The 24,606-nt window shown below is 35.7% G+C and overlaps 2 protein-coding genes across 47 annotated transcripts in view; one reads left to right on the top strand and one right to left on the bottom strand.

Moving 5' to 3' along the window:
- The window catches only part of DPP10 (dipeptidyl peptidase like 10), a 1,275,784-nt gene that overhangs the window by 928,167 nt on the left and 323,011 nt on the right, over positions 1-24,606 (bottom strand). The window lies entirely within an intron of this gene.
- Positions 7,919-24,606, top strand: part of LOC140611885 (uncharacterized) — a 97,610-nt gene continuing 80,922 nt past the window's right edge. For 22 of the 46 annotated variants that reach the window (XR_012013182.1, XR_012013184.1, XR_012013172.1 and 19 more), the window contains exons 1-4: positions 7,919-7,982; positions 10,247-10,349; positions 16,259-16,355; positions 17,457-17,488. Coding sequence is in view for 6 of the 46 variants with exons in the window: in XM_072788959.1 (XP_072645060.1) it covers positions 16,332-16,355; positions 17,457-17,488 (56 nt within the window). In the remaining 40 variants the exon portion in view is untranslated. Of the gene's footprint in view, positions 8,004-9,807; positions 9,992-10,246; positions 10,350-14,709; positions 14,947-16,258; positions 16,356-17,456; positions 17,489-24,606 lie in introns of all 46 variants that reach the window. The other 24 variants (XR_012013194.1, XR_012013190.1, XR_012013189.1 and 21 more) reach the window with 10 other exon arrangements.

Here is a 24,606-nt window from a genome sequence, read left to right on the forward strand (position 1 = left end):
TATTTTATCATTTTTCTCTCAATGAGCATGGCAAATGTGTAATTTCAAAATAAATAAAGAAGACAGCATTGAGATAACCAATTAGCAATTTTTCCACATTAACAATTTTAAGCTCATTTCCAGTGACCCAAAGTTGGGGGTACTTCAAAGTATTTTCTGCAGATGGTGACGTGATAATATGTGTTATTAGAAAAAGTAATTTCCAGTTATTGTATTAGAATTCAGTAATTACTTTTTCAATAAAGAAAGTGAAAACTATTAAGAGCAAAAATGTGAAATAAATTAGCTTTATATCCTACACTCAATTAAACTATCATAGCAAGAAGGTAATGAATTAAGATAATTTGAGGATAGGAATAAGACTCTACAAAGCAGAGATTTAACACTCTTCTAAAATCCATTAAAATACTCCAAAAGAAGATCACAGTAAAGTGGGTAGCCCACAAGATAGTTCAGAGAAACTGCAACATGCATGCTAAATAGGTAGAGAGAGTTTTCAGTCTCAGAAGTCTTAGAGACTCATGCACAAAGTAGCTCAAGCATGCAAAGCATGCCTTGATGACAGTGGCCCTAACAGTAAAGCTGAGTTTTCCATTAGCTTCACCACTTTCTAAAATAGTAAGATAATCCTGGTCTTCTGGCATGTGTGCTCTCAAGGAATCCACAAAATATTTGAGCAGTCACTGATGTGTGAGCATTTAATTTATTATAAGGAGCCATTCATAAATAGTAGTGCTTGCTACTAAAATCCTGCCCATGTCTTTCCATGGCCTCTGAAATAAAAATGAGATTGCTTTCTGGGATACAAAGCTTCAGGTTTTGCCTGTTACACTAATGTAATTTTCCGTCATTCACACTGGCTTTCTTTTTGCTCCTACAGGCCAAACTCGCTCCTGCCCCTATGCTTTTGTACTTGTCCCCTCTACCTAGAACTCTGTCTCCTATTTGCAGGGCTAGGTTCTTTTCCTTCAACCTGGGCTCAAGTGTCAGCCCCTGAGAGTTCCCCAGCCACCAGGCAAATGAAAATAATCCCTTTACTCGTACTCATTTCCTATTACATCAGTTGTTTATGCTTACTTTTTCTCATAGTACCTAACACCATCAGACTGTCCTCTTTGTCTCTGAAGCCCAGGAGAAGGAATAGGATGTATCTTCAGTGCCTAGAACTATATCCGGCACATAGATACTCAGGATACTGTTGAATAAATGCCACGGCCAAAAGAGAGTGCTCTGAATTGTTTCTTTTTTTCTTTTTAAATATTTTATTTATTTATTCATGAGAGACAGAGAGAGAGAGAGAGAAGACAGAGACACAGGTAGAGGGAGAAGTAGGTTCCATGCAGAGAGCCTAATGTGGGACTTGATCCCGAGACTCCAGTATCACATCCTGAGCCAAAGGCAGATGCTCAACCACTGAGCCACCCAAGCGTCCCCTGAATTGTTTCTTTTATGTGGTTACAATGGTTGAAAGGAGAAGCTATGAACCCCATGGATCCCAACTTTCTAGAGTCCCAGTGCTGGTCCAGGTGGCTTTCTTACGCAAACATCACATTTCTGTTTGGTTCATCTGGGCTTTTCTATTTTACTTCACTTTGATATGAACTAAGCTACCAGTAACCAGATGGGTGTTCAACACTGGCTTATGCCATTTTGGATATAATCAAACATCTGGAGGTTCTGGAATTAACCCCTAAAAAGACATTTCCTTACCTGAGAATGACATTTTTTTAACATATTCTCTATGATGTTTTTAAAATAAAAGTTTGCTGTATACTACTGGATTATAGAAATTATACCTTTGTTTTCTAAACATGAGGTTATACTTCAATATTGCTTAAATCTTTTCAAAATACATGCTGGCACAATTTCCACAGGCCCCATCTTCTTGGCAGACATCTTCCTCCTTGCTCCCCACTTTTCTGCCTTGAGATTCACTGAAGTAGAACAATGCTTCTCCAACCATTATCTTCTTATCCTTGAGGGTGTATAGACATATTATCAGAAGTCTTTGAAAATGTGTTTCCTTACAAAGGGGTGTGATGCCTCCAACACAAGTTTTAGAATCACTGAGGTAAAAAGCTAAATGAAGCACAATTTACACTTAAATGCTAATATCTCCAGGAGAATAAGTTTTCATCTATCATTTATATTATAGTGATTTGGCTTAATCAGCTTATTTTTCCCCTAATTCACAACTGAGATTAGCAACTTTATGAAAACTGGAGGCCTTGGTGGAAAGAAGGAGAATAGCAATTTTACATCATGAAGACACTGGTCTGGTTCTCCAAATAGAAGTTCTGGGGCAAGTGTATTAGCATAGGAACAAAGGAAGGAGGTAGTCGGAAATGAAATTGGGACTTTGTGTTCTAAAACTATCATTTTACATCTTGCTTATTGGCCTTGAATGCAGGAAAAGAAAATGAGATCACCTTCTTGCATCTTTTTATTCCTGCCAGAATATGGAATTCAGACTCAAATTCTCCTTAGCAGATTAATTTCTTTATGATTTAAGGCAACTTTGATAGGTTAATATGTTAAAACCCCAAACCTAATGGTATTAATAAAGCAAAATATATTCTGAATTCTCAAATCTAGTTTATACATTCTTTAGCTCCTTAGACTGTAGTCTCTTAAGGATAGGATTCCATTTTATTCATTGTTGGACTCCCAGCGTCCTATTAATTTTCCTTTGAGTAAATTCTGGGGATGAATAAATACTTTTGAGTTCAAGTGTTGTGATTTGGGAACACAAATGCTCATAAGTTGGGATGTGTGTTTCAGGTCTTCTAATTTAAGGAACTGGCCACATCTGTGCATTCATGTGGCTCAAAGATGGTTCTAACATTCTTCTTTTGGTTACCGCCTGCTTGCCTGCATGAAAGGGGCCCTTTCCATGCCAGAAAACAGAAGGTCACTTGGGTTTCACCCTCCCAGCAGGAGGCAGTAGGATTTAGTCATGGGCAGACCTGCCAGCAACGTACATAATAACACCTCCATAGTGAGAGACAGTTTCTCACATCAGACCAGACAGCAACCTCGTCAAGGGGAAACATCAAGGGAAAAGCAAACAAACAAAATATGCCCCATTTCCATCACCTCTGCCAAATGAATAGCATGCTCTCTATTTTTAAGAGCTTTATAAAACAACTCAAAAATACAACAGGGAGGGGGATGAGGTGTGGGTAAAGAGTTCAGCTGTATACTTCCTTCAATCATTCAGTGACCAGAAAGGAGTCCAATCCCACTTTCTCTAGAGGGTCACCAAGTTATTGGAGATGCAAGTGATTGGATGCAAGGGAAAATAAATGAAGCAAAAAATATATCTCCTAGAGTGGGAAAGACATGAAAAAAAGTTTACTAACCACCCCCCCAAAAAAAAAATTACTGGCTTTTCAGCTTCTTATGCATATTGTAAGGGCAGAGAAGAATAATGTGAATATCTTCCTTTTACAGCTCAGTCTAATTTGGCATGCCATTATAATTTCTGGCTCAGTTAGCAAATGACTGGAAACACTGCTTTCTGCAATTTTCCCTAAAATATGACAGTTCTAGAAGTTGTTCTATCGATGTACTTGAAACCAACCCAAGATGGGAGTGAAGTGACTATTATTCTTAATTTTTATTACCAGGGAGGCTTTATACAGGTACCTATGTGGAACTACATGAGTGGCCATCTACATACTGTGATTATGAATTTGAGGGAAGGAAAGACTTGACCAATTTCAGGAATATAGATGCCTGGAGTTCTACCATTGGAGATTAGCTCCTTTGGATTAAATTTCTGCCTTCTAGAGTGGTATGTTCCCATATGAATATACTTGAAAAGGTTATAATAAGCAATCACTACTGATATCTTCACATCAGAAGGGGCACAAATGTCTTGACATTATAGGAGGGGAGGGATAAAGGAAAGCCTATTTAGGGACAGATAGAAGAAGAAAACACTTTTTAATTGGCTCAAGTTCTGAAGCAAGGCACTCAAGACAAGTATTGTTTCTCCTTACAAACAAGGTGACCTTGAGTAAATTACATAACCTCTTTGAACCTTGATAATTCTTATCTGTAAAATGAGTGATAGAAGAGAGATTCAAAAGGATAGGAAAGAAAGCCAAGATAATGCTACATTATCTGGTTGGCCATCACTACAAGAGGCTCTTGATCCAAGGGCGCCTACCAAGAAGCTTAGTATGGCATTTCTTGGAAATTACACAACAGCACCAGACCACTTTTTTTTGCAAAGATGGCCCTAAGGGATATAAATTGCCCTGCACTGGGCTTGTGCATGTGCAAGTGCGATGTGCTGCGGGTATGCACCTAAGAGCAACTGGTACCAATCTTCTCCCAGTTGGTCACTAAGAGGGAACATGGGGGTGTTTGAAGTGGCACAAAAGCAGTGCCAGATGCATATATTTTATGTACATGTGTTTAGCTATGCATATGTCTTATTATTAGTTTAATATCTGTTTCCTATCTCTTATAAAGTAAATTCCATGAGAGCAAGCAGATAGCTTTCACTCACTCTTGTCACAACTACTTTTAGTCAGTATTGTTAGATAAATGAAAGAACAAAAACAATTGCCTTTGTACTTTAACTATAATGTTTTTTGGTATAGACTTTCCTTCTGAAATGCTTATTTTTGTTGTTGTTTGGATATGTTTTATCACTGGTGTCTAGCTTTTTCTGTTTAAGCACCTTCCCCCTTTTCAATTAACTTTGCTCTTAGCATTTTTGCTTGGATGTAATTTTACACTCCCAATAACCGAGTTAAGGGTCTTTTCAAATCTTGTTTACTTTTAGATGCTTTAATTTAGTTTTTATATTACATCATTAAATTTCTTTAAATCCTTACTAAACTCGCTTTTAATTTTAATGACTTTTTTTCTCATAGATCCTTTTGTTTCCAATCTGTATTTTAATTTTCCTTGTAAAGGAAATGGTTCATCCTTTTGGATTAGCATATTCACCAATGTTGTCTCATTTGATCATTTTAAAGACCCCACATCATAGAAATGACAGGGGTAAAGTACTGGCTCTCCCTCTTCTTACAACCAGAAAGCTCAGGGGTGTAGTCAAGCTGATGTCCACTGGTTCTTGCTCTGTTTTTTCCATTCCACCATTTGAGGTGTATCGTGAGAAATTACTGAAAAAAGCTAATTGAAATCACTGAAATTATTCCCAAGAAAAGCTGGGATATGGTAACATTTATTTTAAGGATGCAGTTAACATAAAATGCTACTATAGTCACTATGCACTTAATTACTTACTGTTGCATAATGTGTTTACTCATGGCTCTGAACACTCTAAATCTGTAAATGTGACAATAAAATAAAAAGAGAAGTTAAACTGGTCTTGATGACAGCTACACTCCATTGACCATTTGATTCCCGGGTCCCCTCGGAAGCAGTCAGTATGATTCTTGTTTTTCTTCCATACTCAAATGGGTGACTTTAGACTCTATAGACTCAATATTCTAATGTTAAGGAGTTTTCTTTCTCTGACTTTTTGCCAGAATCAAATGTAAATATAAGGAATTGTGGTATAGTTACACACACACACAGACACACACACCTTAAACTTCATATCTCCTCATCTACAAAATCTAAAGGGAAACAGAATACTAGTAATTCTCATAATCAGAACGAAGATTTCCAAGGAAAATGTAGGACACACATACACATACACATACGATTTTAATTTAGTAGGCTTAGGTTCAGCTTCCAGGGCTGACTCTGAAGAACTGACTGACTTCGAGCCACTTTAATTCTTTTACTTTACTCATCTATGAATCAGGATAAGACTTGTTTAAGGCTACTTTTAAAAGGTTGTTCTAAGGATAAAATGAGATGATGCATTTGTGAAAAGGATCCGAAGAACAAAAAGTATTATACAAGATTTAATGTGCCTTTTAAAAACAAAAATCATTATATTTTCTTATTAAGAAAATGATACATGAGGATTATGGAGAATTTGGAAGATGCACACATGCAAGGACACAAACATGGGTGGCCTTAGACATTCATCCCCTTTTCCCTTTCAACAGGTGAACAAGAATTTGGCTCTGCAGATCTGAGATAAATCGACAGAAAAACAGATACTACTGACTGAGCTAACCAGATTTGACCCTTTTTTAAAAGCTCATTTTCTCTCTCAGGATGCTTCCATCAGTATGTTCGAAAGGATTCAGTCATGAATTTACTAGATGTTCCTGCTTCCTTTTTTCTATATATGTAGAAGACCACAGTGGTGGGTTTCTCTCTTCCAGGATGCTTTTCATAGTATACCAAGCTCTGCCGGTTCCAGCATATTTCTTGATGGAAAAACAATATGAGTTTCTGTATCACCTGCTTTGAAATTGCTATCAATGAATCTTTTCATATGCTTCCACCATGTGTCACAAAGAGCGGGTATACCTGTTTCCCTTTGCACAAAAATAAATGAATAAATGCATAAATAAATATTAAGCCATGAGTCCCACAGCCCATGGATAATCACTTACTGACATTTCTAACAGCACTTTGAATTCATTTGGAAACATTCAAGTATTTGAAGATTCACAGCTAAAAGCAACTCGCCTCTGTGAGCTTTTCCAATCATCTATATGGCAAACTGATAACAGCCATGTATCAAGAAGATTTAGAAAAACCAGAACTTTTTTTCTCCTGAACTGTATATGTAGAGACATTTCACTGGGTGAATGGCATTTTTTTTTTTTGGTATTGATATCCCTCTCCATAAAAAGTTATTTCATGTTTATTCATTTGTTTTTTTAATTTTATTCAACTATTTTCTGTTGGCTACAAACACATAGCATTTCTTGAGAATCTTAGAGTGGTTACAAAAGAAAAAAAAAAGATGTGAAACACATTCCTTGCCTTCTGAAACTTATATCTTAGTATGAGAGGCCATACAAGCGCATGTAAATTAAGTGTTTCATTCACCATTATATTCTTAGTAACTGACAAATGGTAGTACTCAATAGAATAATCTTCCCGATAGAACTGTAATGTTCTTGACTTAAGGAGTGTCTCATCTTGTATCTGTCCTCAACATGTGCAAAATTCTCATTCATAACAAGTCAAAATAAGAATGCATTCAAATAATTTAACCAGGAATTATATTAATTTAAAATATCCTTTTTTTTTATGTCGATAAATTAACCAATCGTGTAGGCATTTAAGACATCTTACTTGAATACAGTTTAACAAAATTTCTAATAATGAAAATAATAATACCCTTCAAACACCAAAACATCTTCTTGAGGACTGTGGCATCTAAATAAGTGTATTTATAATTTAATGATGTGCTAAGGTAACAAGTAAACACTGAGAATTTAATGGAATTTAAGGATAACAACTGGCTAAGTTTTAATATATAAACATACTGTCTTTTAGTATATATCTTAAATCCAAATTGTCTCCTGTACCCTAAGGTATTAAATAATTACAAACTCAAACTTCTGGAATTAGATTGGCCCTTAGATTGGTGCTTACTTTGACTAATTATAAGTCTTTTAGATTTCCAAGGAATATATAGTTAACACATAAATAATGTTCAATGGGAAAAATGAATTATGAAACTTTGCCACTTATTTTGTTTCCTCATAGCAGAGGTATAAAAATGGTTGATGGAGTTAAGGGGCAAAAACCTCCTACATTATCACTACAGTATCATCTGCATTTGATCCTGTGAATTAGGCAGGGCAGATCTTTCCTTTTTCCTTCCTTCTATCCTTCCCTTTCTTTCCTTTTTTCCTTCCTTCTATCCTTTCTTTTTTTTTTTTTTTTTCATTTTTTCCTTCCTACCTAACTTCCTTCTTCTTTCTCATATTATCCTGAGAGAAACAGTTTTGGAATTCTTGACAACCATGGTCACAAAAGTGAATAGCTAAATTCCATGTGATGAAGTAACAATACTGACAAAATTCCTAAATGATATCAGATGATTCTAGTGCAGTTCTGCGCAACCCTGATGCCATGAAATGGTAAGGGGGTGATTATCACAGGTCAGAGCATGTTATAAACAGGCCATAAAATCAAGTGGGATGTAAGGCCAGGTGGGACTTATGACAGGTTATAAAGTATAAACTGATACCAGATGGGAACCTGTCAAAAAATCAGTAGTATGCTTGAAAGGATTCAGTCATGAATTCAAGTTTTGTAAGATAAAAAGGCAAAAAGGCCCTCCCAAGAAACTGGGAGACCTCTGATACCTAGATATGATATAACTTTGAAGAGAAGCTGCTTTGGACCTAAGCTAACTCCCAGAGGAAAAGCTGTCATTTTGTTAACACTAAAAGTTCTACTGGAACATCTATATCCCTATCTATCTGTATCTAGAGAGAGATCTTCAGAAGGTTCTGGTTGCCTAAATGTTTTTTCTTGTGCGTACTTATCTTAATCTTTATGAAACAAAGAGTTCCTCAGTCACATGAAGTGCATTTAGTCTCCACATGCACATTCAGGAGAGAAAACTAAGTCTTTTATCTAGAAGTTCCCCAGAGGTATATACTAATTAGAAGACTATTATCAAAGTGCTGCTAATTTTTAGATGTATAAGAAAGGGAAGAAGAGATCACACATTATTTTTATAAGTATCACAAATGACTGTGACACTATTAAATTGTGCATTGTCTTTCATTCAGTTAAATCCATGATTTGTTTTAAAATGTCAGAAACCTGTGGCAGAGGCTGATGGCAAGACCCAAACTTCCATTATATCTTCTACCTGAACATATAGGTGGACTCTGTATTCCAGTCCTTTGGGGATTTGGTGCTGCCATGGGATGAGTTCAAACCAATAGAAATTGCATGAAATTGGTGCATACCACTTCCAGGCCTGTCTCCTCCACTCTTTTATGCCATCTTCCATGATTTCTCTTTGCATCTCCTAGTTTGATTAATACAGGTCCAATGGGACACTCCAAGACTCTAGAGCTTTACAAAGCCATTAGATAGACTAAGCCTATAATCCTAAATAATTGTGTGGAGAAAAACCAGCCTTCTTCCTCATCTAACTCAAATCAACAATAACATGATAAGGAAATAAACCCTTATTCTATTAAGCCATCAAAACATGGAGTTGCTATAGATTTATCCACTGCAACTTTTGTTATGTGACCCAGTAGATATTTTTGAAGATTATTATATGATCAAATCACATTAGAAAGTAAACATCCCAATCATGAACAATGTCACTTGTATTTATCTTTTTGACACCAGCATTTTAATAATTCAAACATTTTTTCTTATGTTTTTCTTATGTTTTCTTATGTTCTTATGTTTTTCTTATCTTTTCTTACTTTAGCAGCTTACATCTTAAAAATCAACTATGATAAGACTGAGTTTACTGTTAAAAATGGTGCCCCTTAACATTAAATGATGATGATTATGATGATGAAGATTAGATAATGGTGATATCAATAATATCTTACTGAATTCATAGCTTTCTTTTCTTTTTTTAATTTAAATTTATGTTTATTGGTGTTCAATTTGCCAACATATAGAATAACACCCAATGCTCATCCCGTCAAGTGTCCACCTGGCCATCACCCAGTCACCCCCACTTCCTGCCCACCTCCCTTTCCACCACCCCTAGTGCATTTCCCAGAGTTAGGAGTCTTCCATGCTCTGTCTCCCTCTCTGATATCTCCCTCTCATTTTTTCTCCCTTCCCCCCTATTCCCCTTCACTACTTTTTATATTCCCCAAATGAATGAGACCATATAATGTTTGTCCTTCTCTGATTGACTTATTTCACTGAATTCACATCGTATAAGTAATATAGTTTATTTGATTATTTCATTCTCAGACATGTTCAGGATGAACATCATTATTCCCATTTTAAAGGTACTGAATCTGAAACCAGGAAATGTTCAGTAACTAATAAAAGACAAAAATATTCAACTTAATATCTTCAGATTTTGACCCTAATATTTATGCTTTACTATCACTACCTTACAAGTTTTTGGGCAGAACCTATCACCAAATCATGGGTGAGTATGAGTCCTTAAAGGGCATAGAGTTTTTTTGGGTACATCACTGGACAAAAGTTACTGTAAAATATCTTGGTACTGCAGATCAAGGCTTTCTGTTCATAATGATGTCATTATGATACAGCCAGGACATTATATTGCATTTAAAGAGATATAAAGTTGTCATTTAAATATTTGCTGCTTTGGCTTCATATTTATTACTGATTGCAGTTTTTAGATGAGGATTTAAATACTATTTTACATTTCTTTCTCAAGCTCTGTTATAATGGATTTCAGCGCAAGACATTTAGCATTTCTGAAGTGGCTGCTTCTTCCCAGACAATGCATCTAGTCAAACTCCTCTTTTGCTGCTGATGAAGTAAGTGACTTAATATTAGAGATTGAAATGGAACAATTACCAATTTCCAAAACTTCTTCTAGAAGAAATATAACTTAGAATAATATATCCAAATGCAATCCTCAAAAAAAAATGATCTAAATAACTGCTATAGATTGAATGTGTCTCCCTGAAAAATTCATACCTACTACTCAACATGATGTTATTTGAAGGTGGGACCTTTGGGAGGTGGTTATTATGTTGTGAGAGTGGAGCCCTCATCACTAGGATTAGTGCCCTTATGAAATAGTACCCAGGGTTCCTTTTCCCCTTCTCTGCATGAGGACATGGTCAGAAAATGGGCAGTTATCTATGATCCAGGAAGTGGGCCCTCACCAGACACAAAGCTGCTCATACTTTGAGTGTGGACTTCCCAGAACTGTGAGAAATAAATATTTGTTGTTTAAGTCACCTGGTCTATGATATATTTGTCATACAGCCTGAACAGACTAAGACAGAAATTAGTACCACGAAGTGGAATGTTGCTGTAACAAATGTCTAAAAGTGTGGAAGCTGCTTTGGAATCAGATAATGGATAGAAGCTGGTGGCACTTGAGTTGCATTCTAGAAAAAGTCTACATTGTTGTGAAGGGACCTTCAAAGGTGATTCTGGAGAGAGTTCAGAAGGAAAAGAGAAGAAATGTAAAGAAAGCTTCCATCTTCTTAAAGAATACCTCCATAATCATGAACAAAATATTTGTAGAAATATTAGATGGTAATAGCCATTGATGGTAAGAGCCAATAGATGGTAAGAGCCATTGTGACAAGGTCTCAGAGAGAAAGGAAGAATATATTAGAAATGGAGGTGAAGCAATCCTTGTTACAAAGTGGCAAAGAACTTGGTTGAATTGTATTTGTGTTCTAGTGTTTTATAGCAGGTAGAACTTTCACTGAAATTAGTTATTTAGCTGGAGAAATTGCTAAGCAAAATCTTGAAATAGAGTCTTGGCTCCTGATTGCTTATATAATACTAGAAAAGAGAAAAGACTTAAAGTCGGAATTGTTAAGCAAAAAGGAAGCAGGACTTAAAGATTTGGAAAATTCTTAGCCCATCCACATTGTAAAAAGTGAGAACACTCAGGGTCTGGCCAGGAGACCATTAGATAAGAAGATTAGTGTGGACAAACCTTCTCAGTAGAGGCTAGGAATTATTCTTCAAGATAATGGAAGAATGACCCTACAGGTAATTCAGAGATCATCAGGGCTGCCACACACATCTACCTGGAGTGCACAAGCCCCAGGGGTATGACTGCCTCCACCTAGGTTTTAAAGGACAGCTGCAGTGCTGTGACCTCAAACCAGAAAGTCACAAGTGCAGGATACCAGCCCCACAGAACCTCGAGGCCCAAGGCAGAATGCTGCATGAAGTCCCAGAGGTTTTAGCTGTGAACCTGAGAAATCAAGCAAGTTACGTATTTCCAAAATATGATGGGGGAGGGGCAGGCATAGGCTACTAACCCAAAAAGAGAAGAAAAAAAAAAAAAAAGATGCACACATCTTTGCAGAGAGACACATTCAATCTATAGCAGTTATTTAGATCATCTTTTTTTTTTTTTTTGAGGATTGCATTTGGATATATTATTCTAAGTTACATTTCTTCTAGAAAAAGTTTTGGAAATTGGTAATTTTTCCATTTCAATCTCTGATATTAAGTCACTTACTTCATCAGCAGCAAGAGAAGAGTTTGACTAGATGCACTGTTTGGTAAGAAGCACATCCCCTACCAAGTTGGGGGATGAGGTTGTCACCCCAGTGGGTCTGCAATTCAGAGTAGCAAGCCAGAAAGGATTACTCTAGAACCTTAAATTTTGCTCACTCTTAAGTTTTGAACTTACCTAGGACCTGCAACTCCTCTCAATTTTCCCTTTTTTTTTTTTTTTTCTCCTTTTGGGCTAGTATCCTATGCCTGCCCCTCTCCCATCATATTTTGGAAATACATAACTTGCTTGATTTCTCAGGTTCACAACTAGAGAACAATTTGTCTCAGAATAAATTGTACCTTGAATGTCACCCGTATCTGATTTTTTTTCTTTTTTTTCTATATCTGATTTCGATGATACTTTAGATTAGATGAGCCTTTGGAAATAGATTTGATTTTTTGGTCTTTTCCTCTTTGATATATTAAGAAGAATTTCAAGAAATAGATGAGAATATGGTCATCAGAAACAATAAAATTTACTCACTCTTAGTATATACCGTTTGTTTCTGAAGAACATCTTAACATACATATAAACATACATACATACATACATAAAGCCCTCATCAACCATTTTTCATCCTATGAGAGCAACTACAGTATATATGCTATACATTTTATAAAGTATTTTCACATATAATATTTAATCTTTGTAAAATTCTTCTTAAATTTGTATGAAAACTGATTCTCAAATAGAATTTTTATCTACCACAATGTCTTCTATAATTATCACTCTATATACTCTCTGAACATTTAAAATCCTTTTTCAAAACCCACAGAGCCCATAGAGGTTTCTCTACTCACTTAATTTTCTACTAATTATTCTTATATTTTTCACTAACTTTATTTGACTTAAATCATTAAGAACTTGGATGTAGTACTTTAGATCTGTTCTAACCATTTGCTTTATTATCCAACAAACATTTCTGAACATCTTCCTGTTTGCCATAATGAGCAAGACCTAGGAAATATGGTTATTGCTATGTGGTAAACTGAAACTCTAGAAAACAACAATGACAAAAATGGTTCTAACTTGTAGTATTTGCCAATTTGTGTGGTGTAACTACTCCCACTACAGATTATTTCAAGCAAATGGATCACAAAATTCTTATGAACACTCAGTTTTCCTGTGCTTATACATGCCAATTCCATCATATCCCTGGCAATGTTAATTCAGATTCAGTGCCAGCTTCCAAGCTGCTTATGGCATGGTAAGGAAGACAGGCATTCAATTTTTAAGAAATATATAATGTTGGGGAACAGCTGATATAATCAAAATATGTACTAGAAACAGAGACGTCATAAAGGAAAGAATAATAAAATATTTGGGGAATAAAGGTCAGAGAAGTTTTCTTTCACCAGTACTTGAAACTCTGCAACCTTGAGGATGAGTGTGAGTCTTTTCCTTCTTTGAGCAGCAAAAGTCATTCATGAGAGACAGAAAGAGAGGGAGAGAGAGAGAGAGAGGCAAAGACACAGGCAGAGGGAGAAGCAGGCTGCCCTGTTTGTGTCTTAATTGTTGTCTAGTTGTTCACTTAGTTAAATAAACTCCATGACAACTAAGATATATGTGCACCTAATTTTTTCCTCTGAAACTTTGTTTCTTTATCTATATGTATAGCTTTACCTAAAATCAGTATGTCTTCACATCATGTCTTCAAAACCCATCTCATTTGTGAGCTCTTCTGGGAAGATATTGCCAACCCCTTCCCCCACTCCCATTCTCTCCAGCTTTGTGCGTCCTTTCACAGTGAACCTTCTCTCCTTCAGGGTAGTTCTCATGTGTCTCTCTATATGTATTACCAAGAATATGAATTTATTTATTTAGATATCTCTGTCAATTGAAATGATAGTTCCTTGAGATCTAGGACAGCTGCTTATTTTTATTGCCAAAGCCTAGAACAGTGTATGATCTATTGGAGGCACCCAATATTTATGAATTGTATTGAACTAATGATAGGTGTTTAGATTGTAATTCAAATGGTTAAACAAAGAGTGCTTTTAATTGTTGGAAATGTGAATATTCTCTGTTTTCTGGCTTCACCTCTTTAATTACTGATGCCATATACTCAGAGGTAATGAGTTCTAAGACTCCATGCTAACATTGCTTAGAGAATGAAAATTTACGAGGCTCCTCCAGCCTGCTAGAATATTCCTTCGGGCTGAAATCCACTCACGTTAAGCTCAGCTCAAGCAAGATTATAGGGAAGCTGATAAGAATAAGGGAGAATTTCCATAATGCCCAGAAGTGGGATAGAAATGCTGATCCTTGAATTTCTGTGTATGGCTTTAGGACATTTCTAAACTTGTCATCAATATGAGTCTACCCCCTACCAGCTACAGAAATCAGAAACTCCCGTTTAAAAATCAGTGAATTTCAGGGCTTGAAGGGATTTTTGGATATCTACATTGGCACATCTCAACTTGAGCGATATACTGGTTTGAATATTAGAGGTAGATTCTTCTGGTATGTGCCAATTACTACTAATCTTTCCTTGGACATTTCATTACATGTATAAAATTGGGTTAATAATAGTAAGTAAATTAAAGAGTTAGTATCAGTACTAAATAAGATGATGCATACATAGTATCTGCCCTCTAGTTGTATCTCTATCTAACCTCCTATCATATCATTGTCAATTCTAGAGTCAAGGGTGAGGATCATGACCCAGACTGGATGAGTTCAAATTCCATCTCTACTATTTACTGGTTGTATCAACTTAAGTAAATCACTTACCTCTCTCTGGTAGTTCAGATTTCTCATCCCTAAAATGGGAATAATATTAATAACTACTACAAATGATTGCTGAAAGAATTAAATGATACAAGGAGTTTAAGACAGGCTCTGGCCCATAATGAATAGAAGATGAAGTTGAGATATAGGTTAGTGTCAGATCAAAGAAATTGCATGCTTTAGAATAAGCAATTAACTCTTATAGGTCTCCTCCTATATTTTAAACAAATTCTTGCAAAGCCCTGGCCCACTGATGTTAGTCACTACTGTTTACTCATCATCAGCCCATCAATGAACATCCCAATGCATTTATAGAGCATATACCATCGTTTGCAATCATGATATAGTAATTTCTGCCTCACAGTTAACTTCAACATTTTTGTAGAAGTTTCTTTAATTCTTTAGTAAAAATTTCAAGCTAGTGTTAGGATATAGATTGTTTTTTTCCTTAAAATAAAATTATTTGACTCCAGCAGAGTCACCCAAAACTTCCTGTCTCTTTATTCTATTTCTTTCTCTAGTAGCCAAGTGTGCCTTATTATTTTTTTTCTCTTCAGAAGTTCAAGTATGGTGCACTTATCAAACATAGTAATAAAAAACAAAGCCTCGGGGTCCCACTTACTTTTATGCATAGGTTGGTTATAGAATGCAGTACATGAAGAACATTTGCTTGCCTAAAACCTGTTCAGGCTCACATAGGAGTGCCAATTTCACCATACGTGACTTTTGATCATTTCAAACTATGAACTTCTTGAGGACAGAAATTCTTCATAATCATCCCTGGGTACAGATTAAGAGCCATTAGTGGGGATGTTGAATGAATAAATACAAATAAATATAAACACTTGATACTTCTTAGCCATTGGGTTACTGATATTCACTTTATGATTATTGGTGTGTGTGTGTGTGTGTGTGTGTGTGTGTGTGTGTTTGGTGGCAGATGACTAAGGAAAAAGCAATAAAATATAGAGATTTTATCTATGTGGATCACTCCATGAGTTGATTGTATATGGATTTCAGAATGTTTTTAGATCTAGGCTTTTGTAGTGATTTTCAAGGGACTTTAGTAAGTTCAGATTCCTAGAATCAGATCACGCATCTGCATTGCTTCTTTATAGAAATGCAAAGACCTAAGAAATGTGCTAAGAATGAAAATGCTTGCTTTGGTTTCCAATTATACCTTGCAAGATAAAGGACATTAATTTAAGACTTGTTATGCTTAGCTCCTTTGGGGAAAGGGTGTGGAAAGAACTAATGTTTATTGATCCTGCATTATGTGTGAAACTCATTACATATGTTCATTTAAAAAAATCAGGTTTGTTGAGTTATTTCACTAATTTACATAAAGTGAAAGTTCATGATGAGGTTTGATAAATGTGTACAGCTATATAACTGCCACAACAATTGAGTTGGACAACAAGTATATATCACCCCTCAAATTTTCTTTGTGCCCCTTTCTAGCTGACCTCCTATCTACTTCCAATCACTGGCAACGATCCATCTGTTTTGTACCTGAAGTTTTGCCTTTTCAGTGATGTCACACAAAAGAAATCATATAGTATGTAGCCTTTTTGTCTGGCTTTTTGTGAACCATATGTTCTAATTTAATTATTACTAATACTCATGAGATATGTGTTGTTATTCTTTTTTTATGGAAAGGAAAATGAAGGCTTAGAGAGTTTAAGTGACTTGCTCTCTCTAAGCTAGATTTTGATCTCATATATAAAGAAGTTGATACTTTTGGGATAATACTAGGCAAAATTCATTAGTTAGGTATCTGCTCATATTTAGTAAATACTGACATGTTGGGGCATACATAGAAAGACCATTGGGTCAGAACCACTTGGTGCTAGCATCTTAACATCTAGCTCAACAGATGCTCAAGAAAACTCTTAAGGAAAATTAGCAATTGGCCACCGTGAGATCACCCTAACACTCTGGTCCACCATGCTTGTTAAAATGAGATTGCGTCAACAATGCTTGCTTCCCCTGAAAACAAGGCATAAGATGAAAACTTTAAAAATGCACATTGAGATAGGGAATATGAACCCACACGGTAGAATATTTATAGAAAAAACTCCCATACTGTGAATAAGGATGTCATAATTGTTTATCAGTCATGATATAGGTATCCCCACTGTTATGATAAAGCCTAAGTGAAATATATGTTTTATTTTTCATTTAAAGGAAAATAGAATAAATGAGACAAAGATTTGGGGCAACATGTTATAAAAAATAATTTTATGTTCTTCTGCTCCAAAAGATGATTTCATATCCCAACAAAGAATATTAGAGTAATCCTGATATAATGCCAGAGTTAGGGAAAAAAATAATTCTACCTGGAGAGATCATTTAGACTCCAGAACAAAGAGCTTTCTTTAATAGTCAATCTTACTTGATACCTATACTTGACCCGACTATACTGGCCTGAGTATGAAGGGTGTTATAAGAGGCAATCTGCTTCCTTGGGAAAAAAAAAAAAAACACACAAGTATTTATATGTGCTTCCTACATGTTCGGACCATGGGACTTACATATTTTTAAAAGTTGGAAATGTTTAATATTTTATTAGCCTTAAATCAGATTAAGCATGACTACGGAAAAATATGTAATTCTTGGAAGTGTCCTATGGATAAAATTTGCATTCTATGTTTTCTAGTTCAACTTAGGAGGTCAAGTGGCATCGAACAAGTGAGTTTCCCCATGTGCTAGGACCCAGTCTCCTTTCCTCTATTGACATATAAAAGCTATTACTAAAGATAAAAGGAGATCCTTTCAGAAATATTGCTCCTTTTTTGTATCCAAGATATTATCTTCACAAAATCTATCACATTCTTTTAAGAAGAAGCCATACACTGACTTCATCTTTCTCAAGTGACTTATTCTTATGAGGATGGACTCTCTCTGGTAACTCTGGCTGCTGGTCGATGATTAGCCAGATAGGCAAAACACTGAGGATTATTCAGGTGATGTGGCTGTGAGGAAGCAGTCCAGGTGAGGAAGGACTGACTTCTGAGAAAGTCTGGTGCCTGTCTGAGCATTAGCAGGTATTGACCACAATGCACACCACTACAATTGGACCAATGTCCTACGCAACCATAAACTTCCCGGAAACAAGTGCAGGATGTAACAAATTGTCAGCTTCCTCTTGGTTATTACATGAGATGTGTAGAGCCAGTTCTCTGACAAAAAGCTCAAGAGTTCAATTATCCTTAGTTATTTCTGCCCACAGAATTTTTTCTCAACATATTCTAAATGAATTAGCTTTGAAGAATGGCACTTACCAGCCATAATCACAACATAGTGGGTAAGTGTTTAGGCTACTACATAAATTAAACATAACATTGATATCCAAAGTTCTCTAGGATATCTGACACTAAAACATCTTCTCTTATTGCATTCATTTTTTTTCATTTGATTTTGTAACTATTTCTTGTGAAAGGCTATCAAGAAGACAAAGCAGAGACAGAACTTTTTTTTTCAGAATTTTTGAATATGTGTGTAGTTCCTGGAAATCCTGATTATTCTTTGTGGAGAAATGACCTGCAGATGAAATAAAAACAGCAAAATGGCTGTAAGCAGGACCTGGATTATAAAAGAAATTCAGAGCTGAAGAATGGCATTGCTATTCAAGGCCAAAGTCATACTTTATATAGAAGATTTTTCTATCTTTTATAGTCCATGTGCTCTCTCCCTCTTCCAATTACATAAACTTGCAAATATTGTGTCTTCCTCTAATATTTATTTGCTATTTAATATAAATTAAACTCCCTCAAGTATGATTGCTAAAGCAAGGGGAAAAGCATATTTTTGGTTGTAAAATAAACTACTATTTTTCTTTTGCGAAAGTTTGATCAATTCATACTCTTACCACTGCTATGGGAGTATAGTTTCTCATGTCTCTCTCATGTTCCATGCAGTTGAATCATTACTAGTAGCATGTATATAGCTTCTTATGTGAATATAAAAATTAATATCATCCCTAAAAGTAAATGCAAATAATAATATAATAGTATTGTTGGGATTTTTTTCCTTCTGTAATATAAATTCCCCCTTTTTTCCATGATGGTGCCCCATGGCCAACTATCACTTAACCACTGCACTAAAGTCACACTCTGTCCCTCTTCTCCTCCTCACTCACTGTTCTCCCAGGGAAAGAGGAATGATTCTCCTCTGATTTGCTGGCTTTGAAGGAAGGAATGTTGCTCATGTTGGAAAGGATTATAATTTTCCACTATTGCCTATAATGAGATGAGGTTGTTGTTTTGGTCTAATTCAAGGGCAGAATGGGCTAACTCCTTTGTCCAAAGATCTAAAGTCTATTTTCCTTTTTTTTTTTTTTTTAAGATTTTATTCATTTATTCATGAGAGACAGAGAGAGAGAGAAAGAGAGGCAGAGACACAGGCAGAAGGCAGGCCCCATGATGGAGCCTGACATGGGACTTGATCCCGGAATTCCAGGATCACACCCTGGGGCGAAGGCAGGCGCAAACCGCTGAGCCACCCAGGGATCCCTTAAACTCTATTTTCCAATCAGCTCATTACAATAGCAGTGACATTTTAATTTTAATGTGTCTCTCTTTTCTAGTCTTTTAAGTCAATAGAAAGTTGGAAGATCAAGAGAAGTTTGCGAGTTGCCTTAACTCTGTGTGTGTGTGCTCATGTATACATACGTATATGTTTCCATGTGAGGAACCACATTCTTTTACATGGGCATTTATATTTCTGTTTGTAATTATCCAAATGGATCACAGTCTAGTAATAAGAACATGGGTGAGCTACTGAAAATTATCCGTGACTTAAAATTTTACCCAAGTTCTGTTCATAGGATCCTAACAGTAATACTACTTTTCTCTGACTGCCAAAGCATCAAAACAGTTTAGCAATTCTGTTGATCTTGCTTCCTCATGCACACCATCTTATTTGCATCTTGATCCAATATTAGTTTTCCTGATTAATAGATAAGGCTTTTTTTCGATATCACTCTATTATTGGCATGCTAAGAATCTGTCTCTGGGAGGGAGGGAGGGAGGGAGGAGAGAGAGAGAGAGAGAGAGAATGCCAAATTGACAGAGTGTTAGAAAATTTCCTGGTGTAAATTCTCCTAACAGAGTTGCTTTCAAATTGTCAACAGTTTAAAAATAAGCTCACAGAATTCCTGAGTATGTAACAAGCAGCACCTCACTGCAAAACAAGCACTAATGCAACCCAAGTTTTCAGATTCAGACTCCTGCATTTTATTCTGTCACACTTTTTCCCTCTTCATATGGTCCTCTCTCTAGTTTAATTTACTCTAAGTCTTCAAAAATCAGGTTTCTTAATTCTGTCCTTTGGATTTCTCCCTCTCAGTCCATTCTCTAGGTGACGAGCAAAGAGCTATAACATGGGACTTTGATTTGGTCTTGCTCTTGATGCATTCAAGTATGTCAGAGACTTCCTGTTACCCTTATGACAAAAAATGAAATTCTTAATACCAATGATCTGATTCAAATACAGTGAACTTTTTTTCAAATACCAAAATGTATCACAATCTTGCCTTTTTTGGAGTCCTTCATTATCCTATGCCCTTTAAATTAGACCTCCTTTCTTCCAGATCTTTCTGTGGTAGGTGGAAGAGTAGCTCCCAAGGAGGTCTGCATACTAAGTCCTCAAAAATATGTTATGTTGGAAAAGAGTCTTTGTAGATGTGATTAAGGTGAGGAATCTTCAGATAGGGAAAGTATCCCAGATTATCCAGATGGGTCTAGTCTAATAACATGAAGTGTTACAATTACAGAAGCTTTCCTGGTCCTGTCAGAGAAACATGATTTGAAAGGACTCAAACATCTGCCTTTGTTGTTGGAAGAAAAGGCCAAGAGCCCAACAGTGCAGCGGCCCCTGGAAGGCAGGAGTGGTTCTCACTTTATAGCCAGCAGGATAATGGAACATGGGCCCAAAAAGCTGCAAGGAACTGAATTGTCAACACTAAAAAGCAGGACATGAATTCTTCCCCTTGAGCCTTTAGAATATAACACAGCCCTACTGATAGCTTGATTTTAGCCCAGTGACTTCTGATCTCTGAAACTACAAGATAATAGATTCGTGTTGCTTAAGCTGCCAAGTTTGTGGTGATTTTATATGGCAGTAAGAGAAGACTAATGCAGGCCAGTTCATCAGATGCCAAGAATCAGCTCTGGACAGTTCATATAATGCCCATCCTATTCAAATTCAACCCATTCTACAGGCTCTAGTCTCCAAGCTATCTTTTCCCTTTATGCTAAAGTGATGTTACTACTTTCTCAATTTGTTATCTGTCACTCACATAAGCAATACTTTGATGATTAAAAATGCTTCCCAAGGACAACTTAAAGATTAAAGAAACACTGTGCTATTGATACTTCTTTATTTTGTATTTTTTCGGTGTTTTGTATTTCCTGATTCATCCTTATGATGTGAATCATTTTCTCTCCTTATTCTATTCTTTTAGCAGGTGTTATGGACTGAATTTTTATGTTCCCTCCATAAATCATATGTTGAAGTCCTAACCTCCAATGTGATTGTATTTGGAGATGGGGCTTTTGGGAAGCAGTTAGGGTTAGATGAGGTCATAAAGTCATAAGGGTGTCACTTGTCTGGGCCACCAGTTAGACTTATGTTAGACCAATTCATCCATCATCCAAGTCTTTTAACATTACTTTCATATTCTTTATCTTCTTTTTTGTTTATTTTCTTCCAGTCTTTTAGTTTTTCAGTTTACAAAATTATTTTAGTTGTTTTTATCTCATCCATGGAAGTTTTTTTTTTTTTTTTAATCCTTCATGATGGAACTAGTGTCGTTATAAAAAGAGACATTGGAGAGCTTACTCTTTCTCTCTCCACCATGTGAGGACACAGCAATAAGGCAGTTATCTGTAAGCCAGAAAGCAACCCTTTGTCAGAAAATTACCATGTTGGCATGCTGATCATGGATGTGTAGCCTCCAGGACTGTGAGAAAACAAACGTCTGTTGTTTAAAGAATGTAGCTTGTGGTATTTTGTTATGGTACCAAGCAGATCAAGACAGTGCATAATCCTGAGGGTTTATCATACGGACTTTTTAACGTCTAAAGTCAATCAATATGTTAACTGCTCTGACTCCAAGTGATGTAAGTACTTTAAAAACACTTTAACACTGATCGATCAGCCCCTTTTGGCTTATAATGCATGTTATATTTACTTACGTACTTACCAATTTCTCTATTCGCTTTCTTTAACTCTGGTGTCTTTACTGAATCATTTTTCTCCTTCCATAGTATCTTTTAGAACACCTGTTGGACAGTTTCTTTGTGTGCATGTACTAAAACCCATTCTACCACTCACCTACTGAAGGACTTGGGTTGTTTCCAGTGAAACTTCTCTGAACATTTGTATGCAGTTATTTGTGTGAACATAAGTTTTCATTTCTCTGGGATAAATGTCCAAGAATGTGATTTCTGGGTCAAATGACAATTGCATATTTAATTTCATAAGATGATGAACAATTTTCCAGAGCCCCTGTATCATTTTAAACTCTCACCAGAAATGTATGAGAAACACAGTGCCTCTCCATCCTTGTAAGCATTTAGTATCATCACTATTTTTTAAATTTCTGCTGTTCTAATAGGTGTGTAGTGATCAATAGAGTTTTTAATTTCAGTGATGATGATTTCTGAGAGTTCTATTTAAATCTTTTCCATATCTAATTATTTACAGTAATTTCTCATTCCATGCTTATTTTTGTGTCAGCTGTTATTTCTTTAACCATTTCATATATACTATTTTATATTCTATATTTAATATTTTTAGTTTAAGTCCTTGGAAATCTAGATATGTTTATTATTTCTGCAGATACTCACTTGGTAGCGGTTTATATCTCATATGTTTATTACTTTGATTTTTGTTATAGGCTCACATTTAGTTGAATTTAATGTGTATGATTCCTAAGAGCCAAAAATGAAGATTTCCTCTAGATAGGATTTGAACTGCTCATGCTGACAGCCAGAGTTTGCTGCTGACGTGAGATCCCTTTAGCCTTCCTTCAGGGTCTGAATCAAATACAAGAGTCTCAGTTTCACTTCCAGCATTTTAGTGAGACAACCAACTGCCCCCCTTGTTAGTTTCCAATTTCAGTCAGCACTTACAAGCATGAATGCTCCAAAGTAAACTGGGTTTCTAAACTTAACTTTTGTTTTGTTTTGTTTTAGCTAATTATTGTTGTCATGAGTGTGTCCAGCTCATCGGAGAATTCCTTTCATAAAATTTGAGGAACTTAGTAAAATCTTTGTTGCAATTGACCTAAGATTTTTATTCTGTAGTGGGAGGGTCTTTCTAAGCATCTTTTCTGTCATACCGCCAGAAGCATACGTCCTGGGCTCCATTTCTTATATTTGTGATCGCCCCTTAGTAGTGCTTTGTTAGTCAAATAATGCTCACTTAATGGATGAACAAACAAAGGAATGAATAATGAAAACTAGATAAATTACTCAATTCATAACCTCTTTGGGATATATCAGGATCATATTCAAACAGATGGCTCTTAGAAAATTTCCCTTCAAAACAATGAGTGAAGCTATGGTACTTTTCACATCAAAATTTTATACATACTCCCCAACACACGTATCTATATGATTTTACCACCACAGTACTACAGTTACTATCTGGTAAAAATAGATCAAAACTGTAAAGTATAATTTTTAAAAGCCGATGATGGTCAAAGGTTAACCTACCTATGAAACAATAAAAATCAAAAGAAAAAAAAAAGAAAAATGTGACATGTTACAGGCAGCTAATCTTCTGAATATATAGAGTTGGTGATTCCTGATTGAAATGACTGACCCAATACAGACAAATCATTTGAAACCATGTTCATTCAAAAGCTCGAGTCGTACCTCTGCAGTCTAGACAATGTATTTGTTATATTACAAAAGCCTAACCTCTCAAGGTCACAGCAGATAACATTTTTTCTTCCAATATTCTTGTTGCACTCAGTATAATGAAGTCTTATCTTCTCTAGAATTACACACATAAATCGAAAATTTAAGCAAAAAGTATCACATAGATAGGTGGAGGATTTAAATACTTTCCTACTCAGTGAAATTGGTGGCTTATTTAACTGTTGATCCCTTTCTTAATACATCAAAATGTTATTCATCTGTGGCAACAATACTCTTTAAACCAAAACAAATACTATGAACTCATCTTCTTCAAATTTCTTTTGGTAATTTTGATGGACTATTGGCCGTCATGGGGGCAAATATCATCAATTAAAAAAAGAAAACCTCAAATCGTAAACAGAAATGTCAGCACTTTTAATTTACTAACCCCATAAATAATAGTTGCATGGCAAAGGTAAAACAATGCCATAGACTCAAGGAAATTTGGTCCTATAAAAAGAATGAAAGAATTCTAATTTCTCTCTAGGCATAAACTTTGAGGTTTTTTTTTTTTTTTTTAATTGCATGGCTGAATCTTGATGCCAGTAAAATTCGGATCAAACTGGTTTGTTTTTTTTTTCCCCCCTCAGAATAACTTGACTAGAAAGAAATCTGAATGTAATAGAAACATGATAAAAAAAAATAGCAATTTAGGAGGCTGGCAATTGCAAGGAAATGAAAAACACAGTGAGATATGTCAAGCACTGCAGTATAAATAATAGAAAAATATGCAGTTTTTCAGATTAAATAAACTACCATTCCATTTTTTGATGTTCACCACAATACCATTTAGCACTACAGTTCAAGGCATCCAAGTAACTATTTAAGCAGTATTTACCAAAAGTAGTTTCATAAAGAAGCAGCCTTTGAGCCCACAAA

The sequence above is a fragment of the Canis lupus genome, chromosome 20 (genome assembly GCF_048164855.1).
Source record: "Canis lupus baileyi chromosome 20, mCanLup2.hap1, whole genome shotgun sequence".
Taxonomy (NCBI): domain Eukaryota; kingdom Metazoa; phylum Chordata; class Mammalia; order Carnivora; family Canidae; genus Canis; species Canis lupus.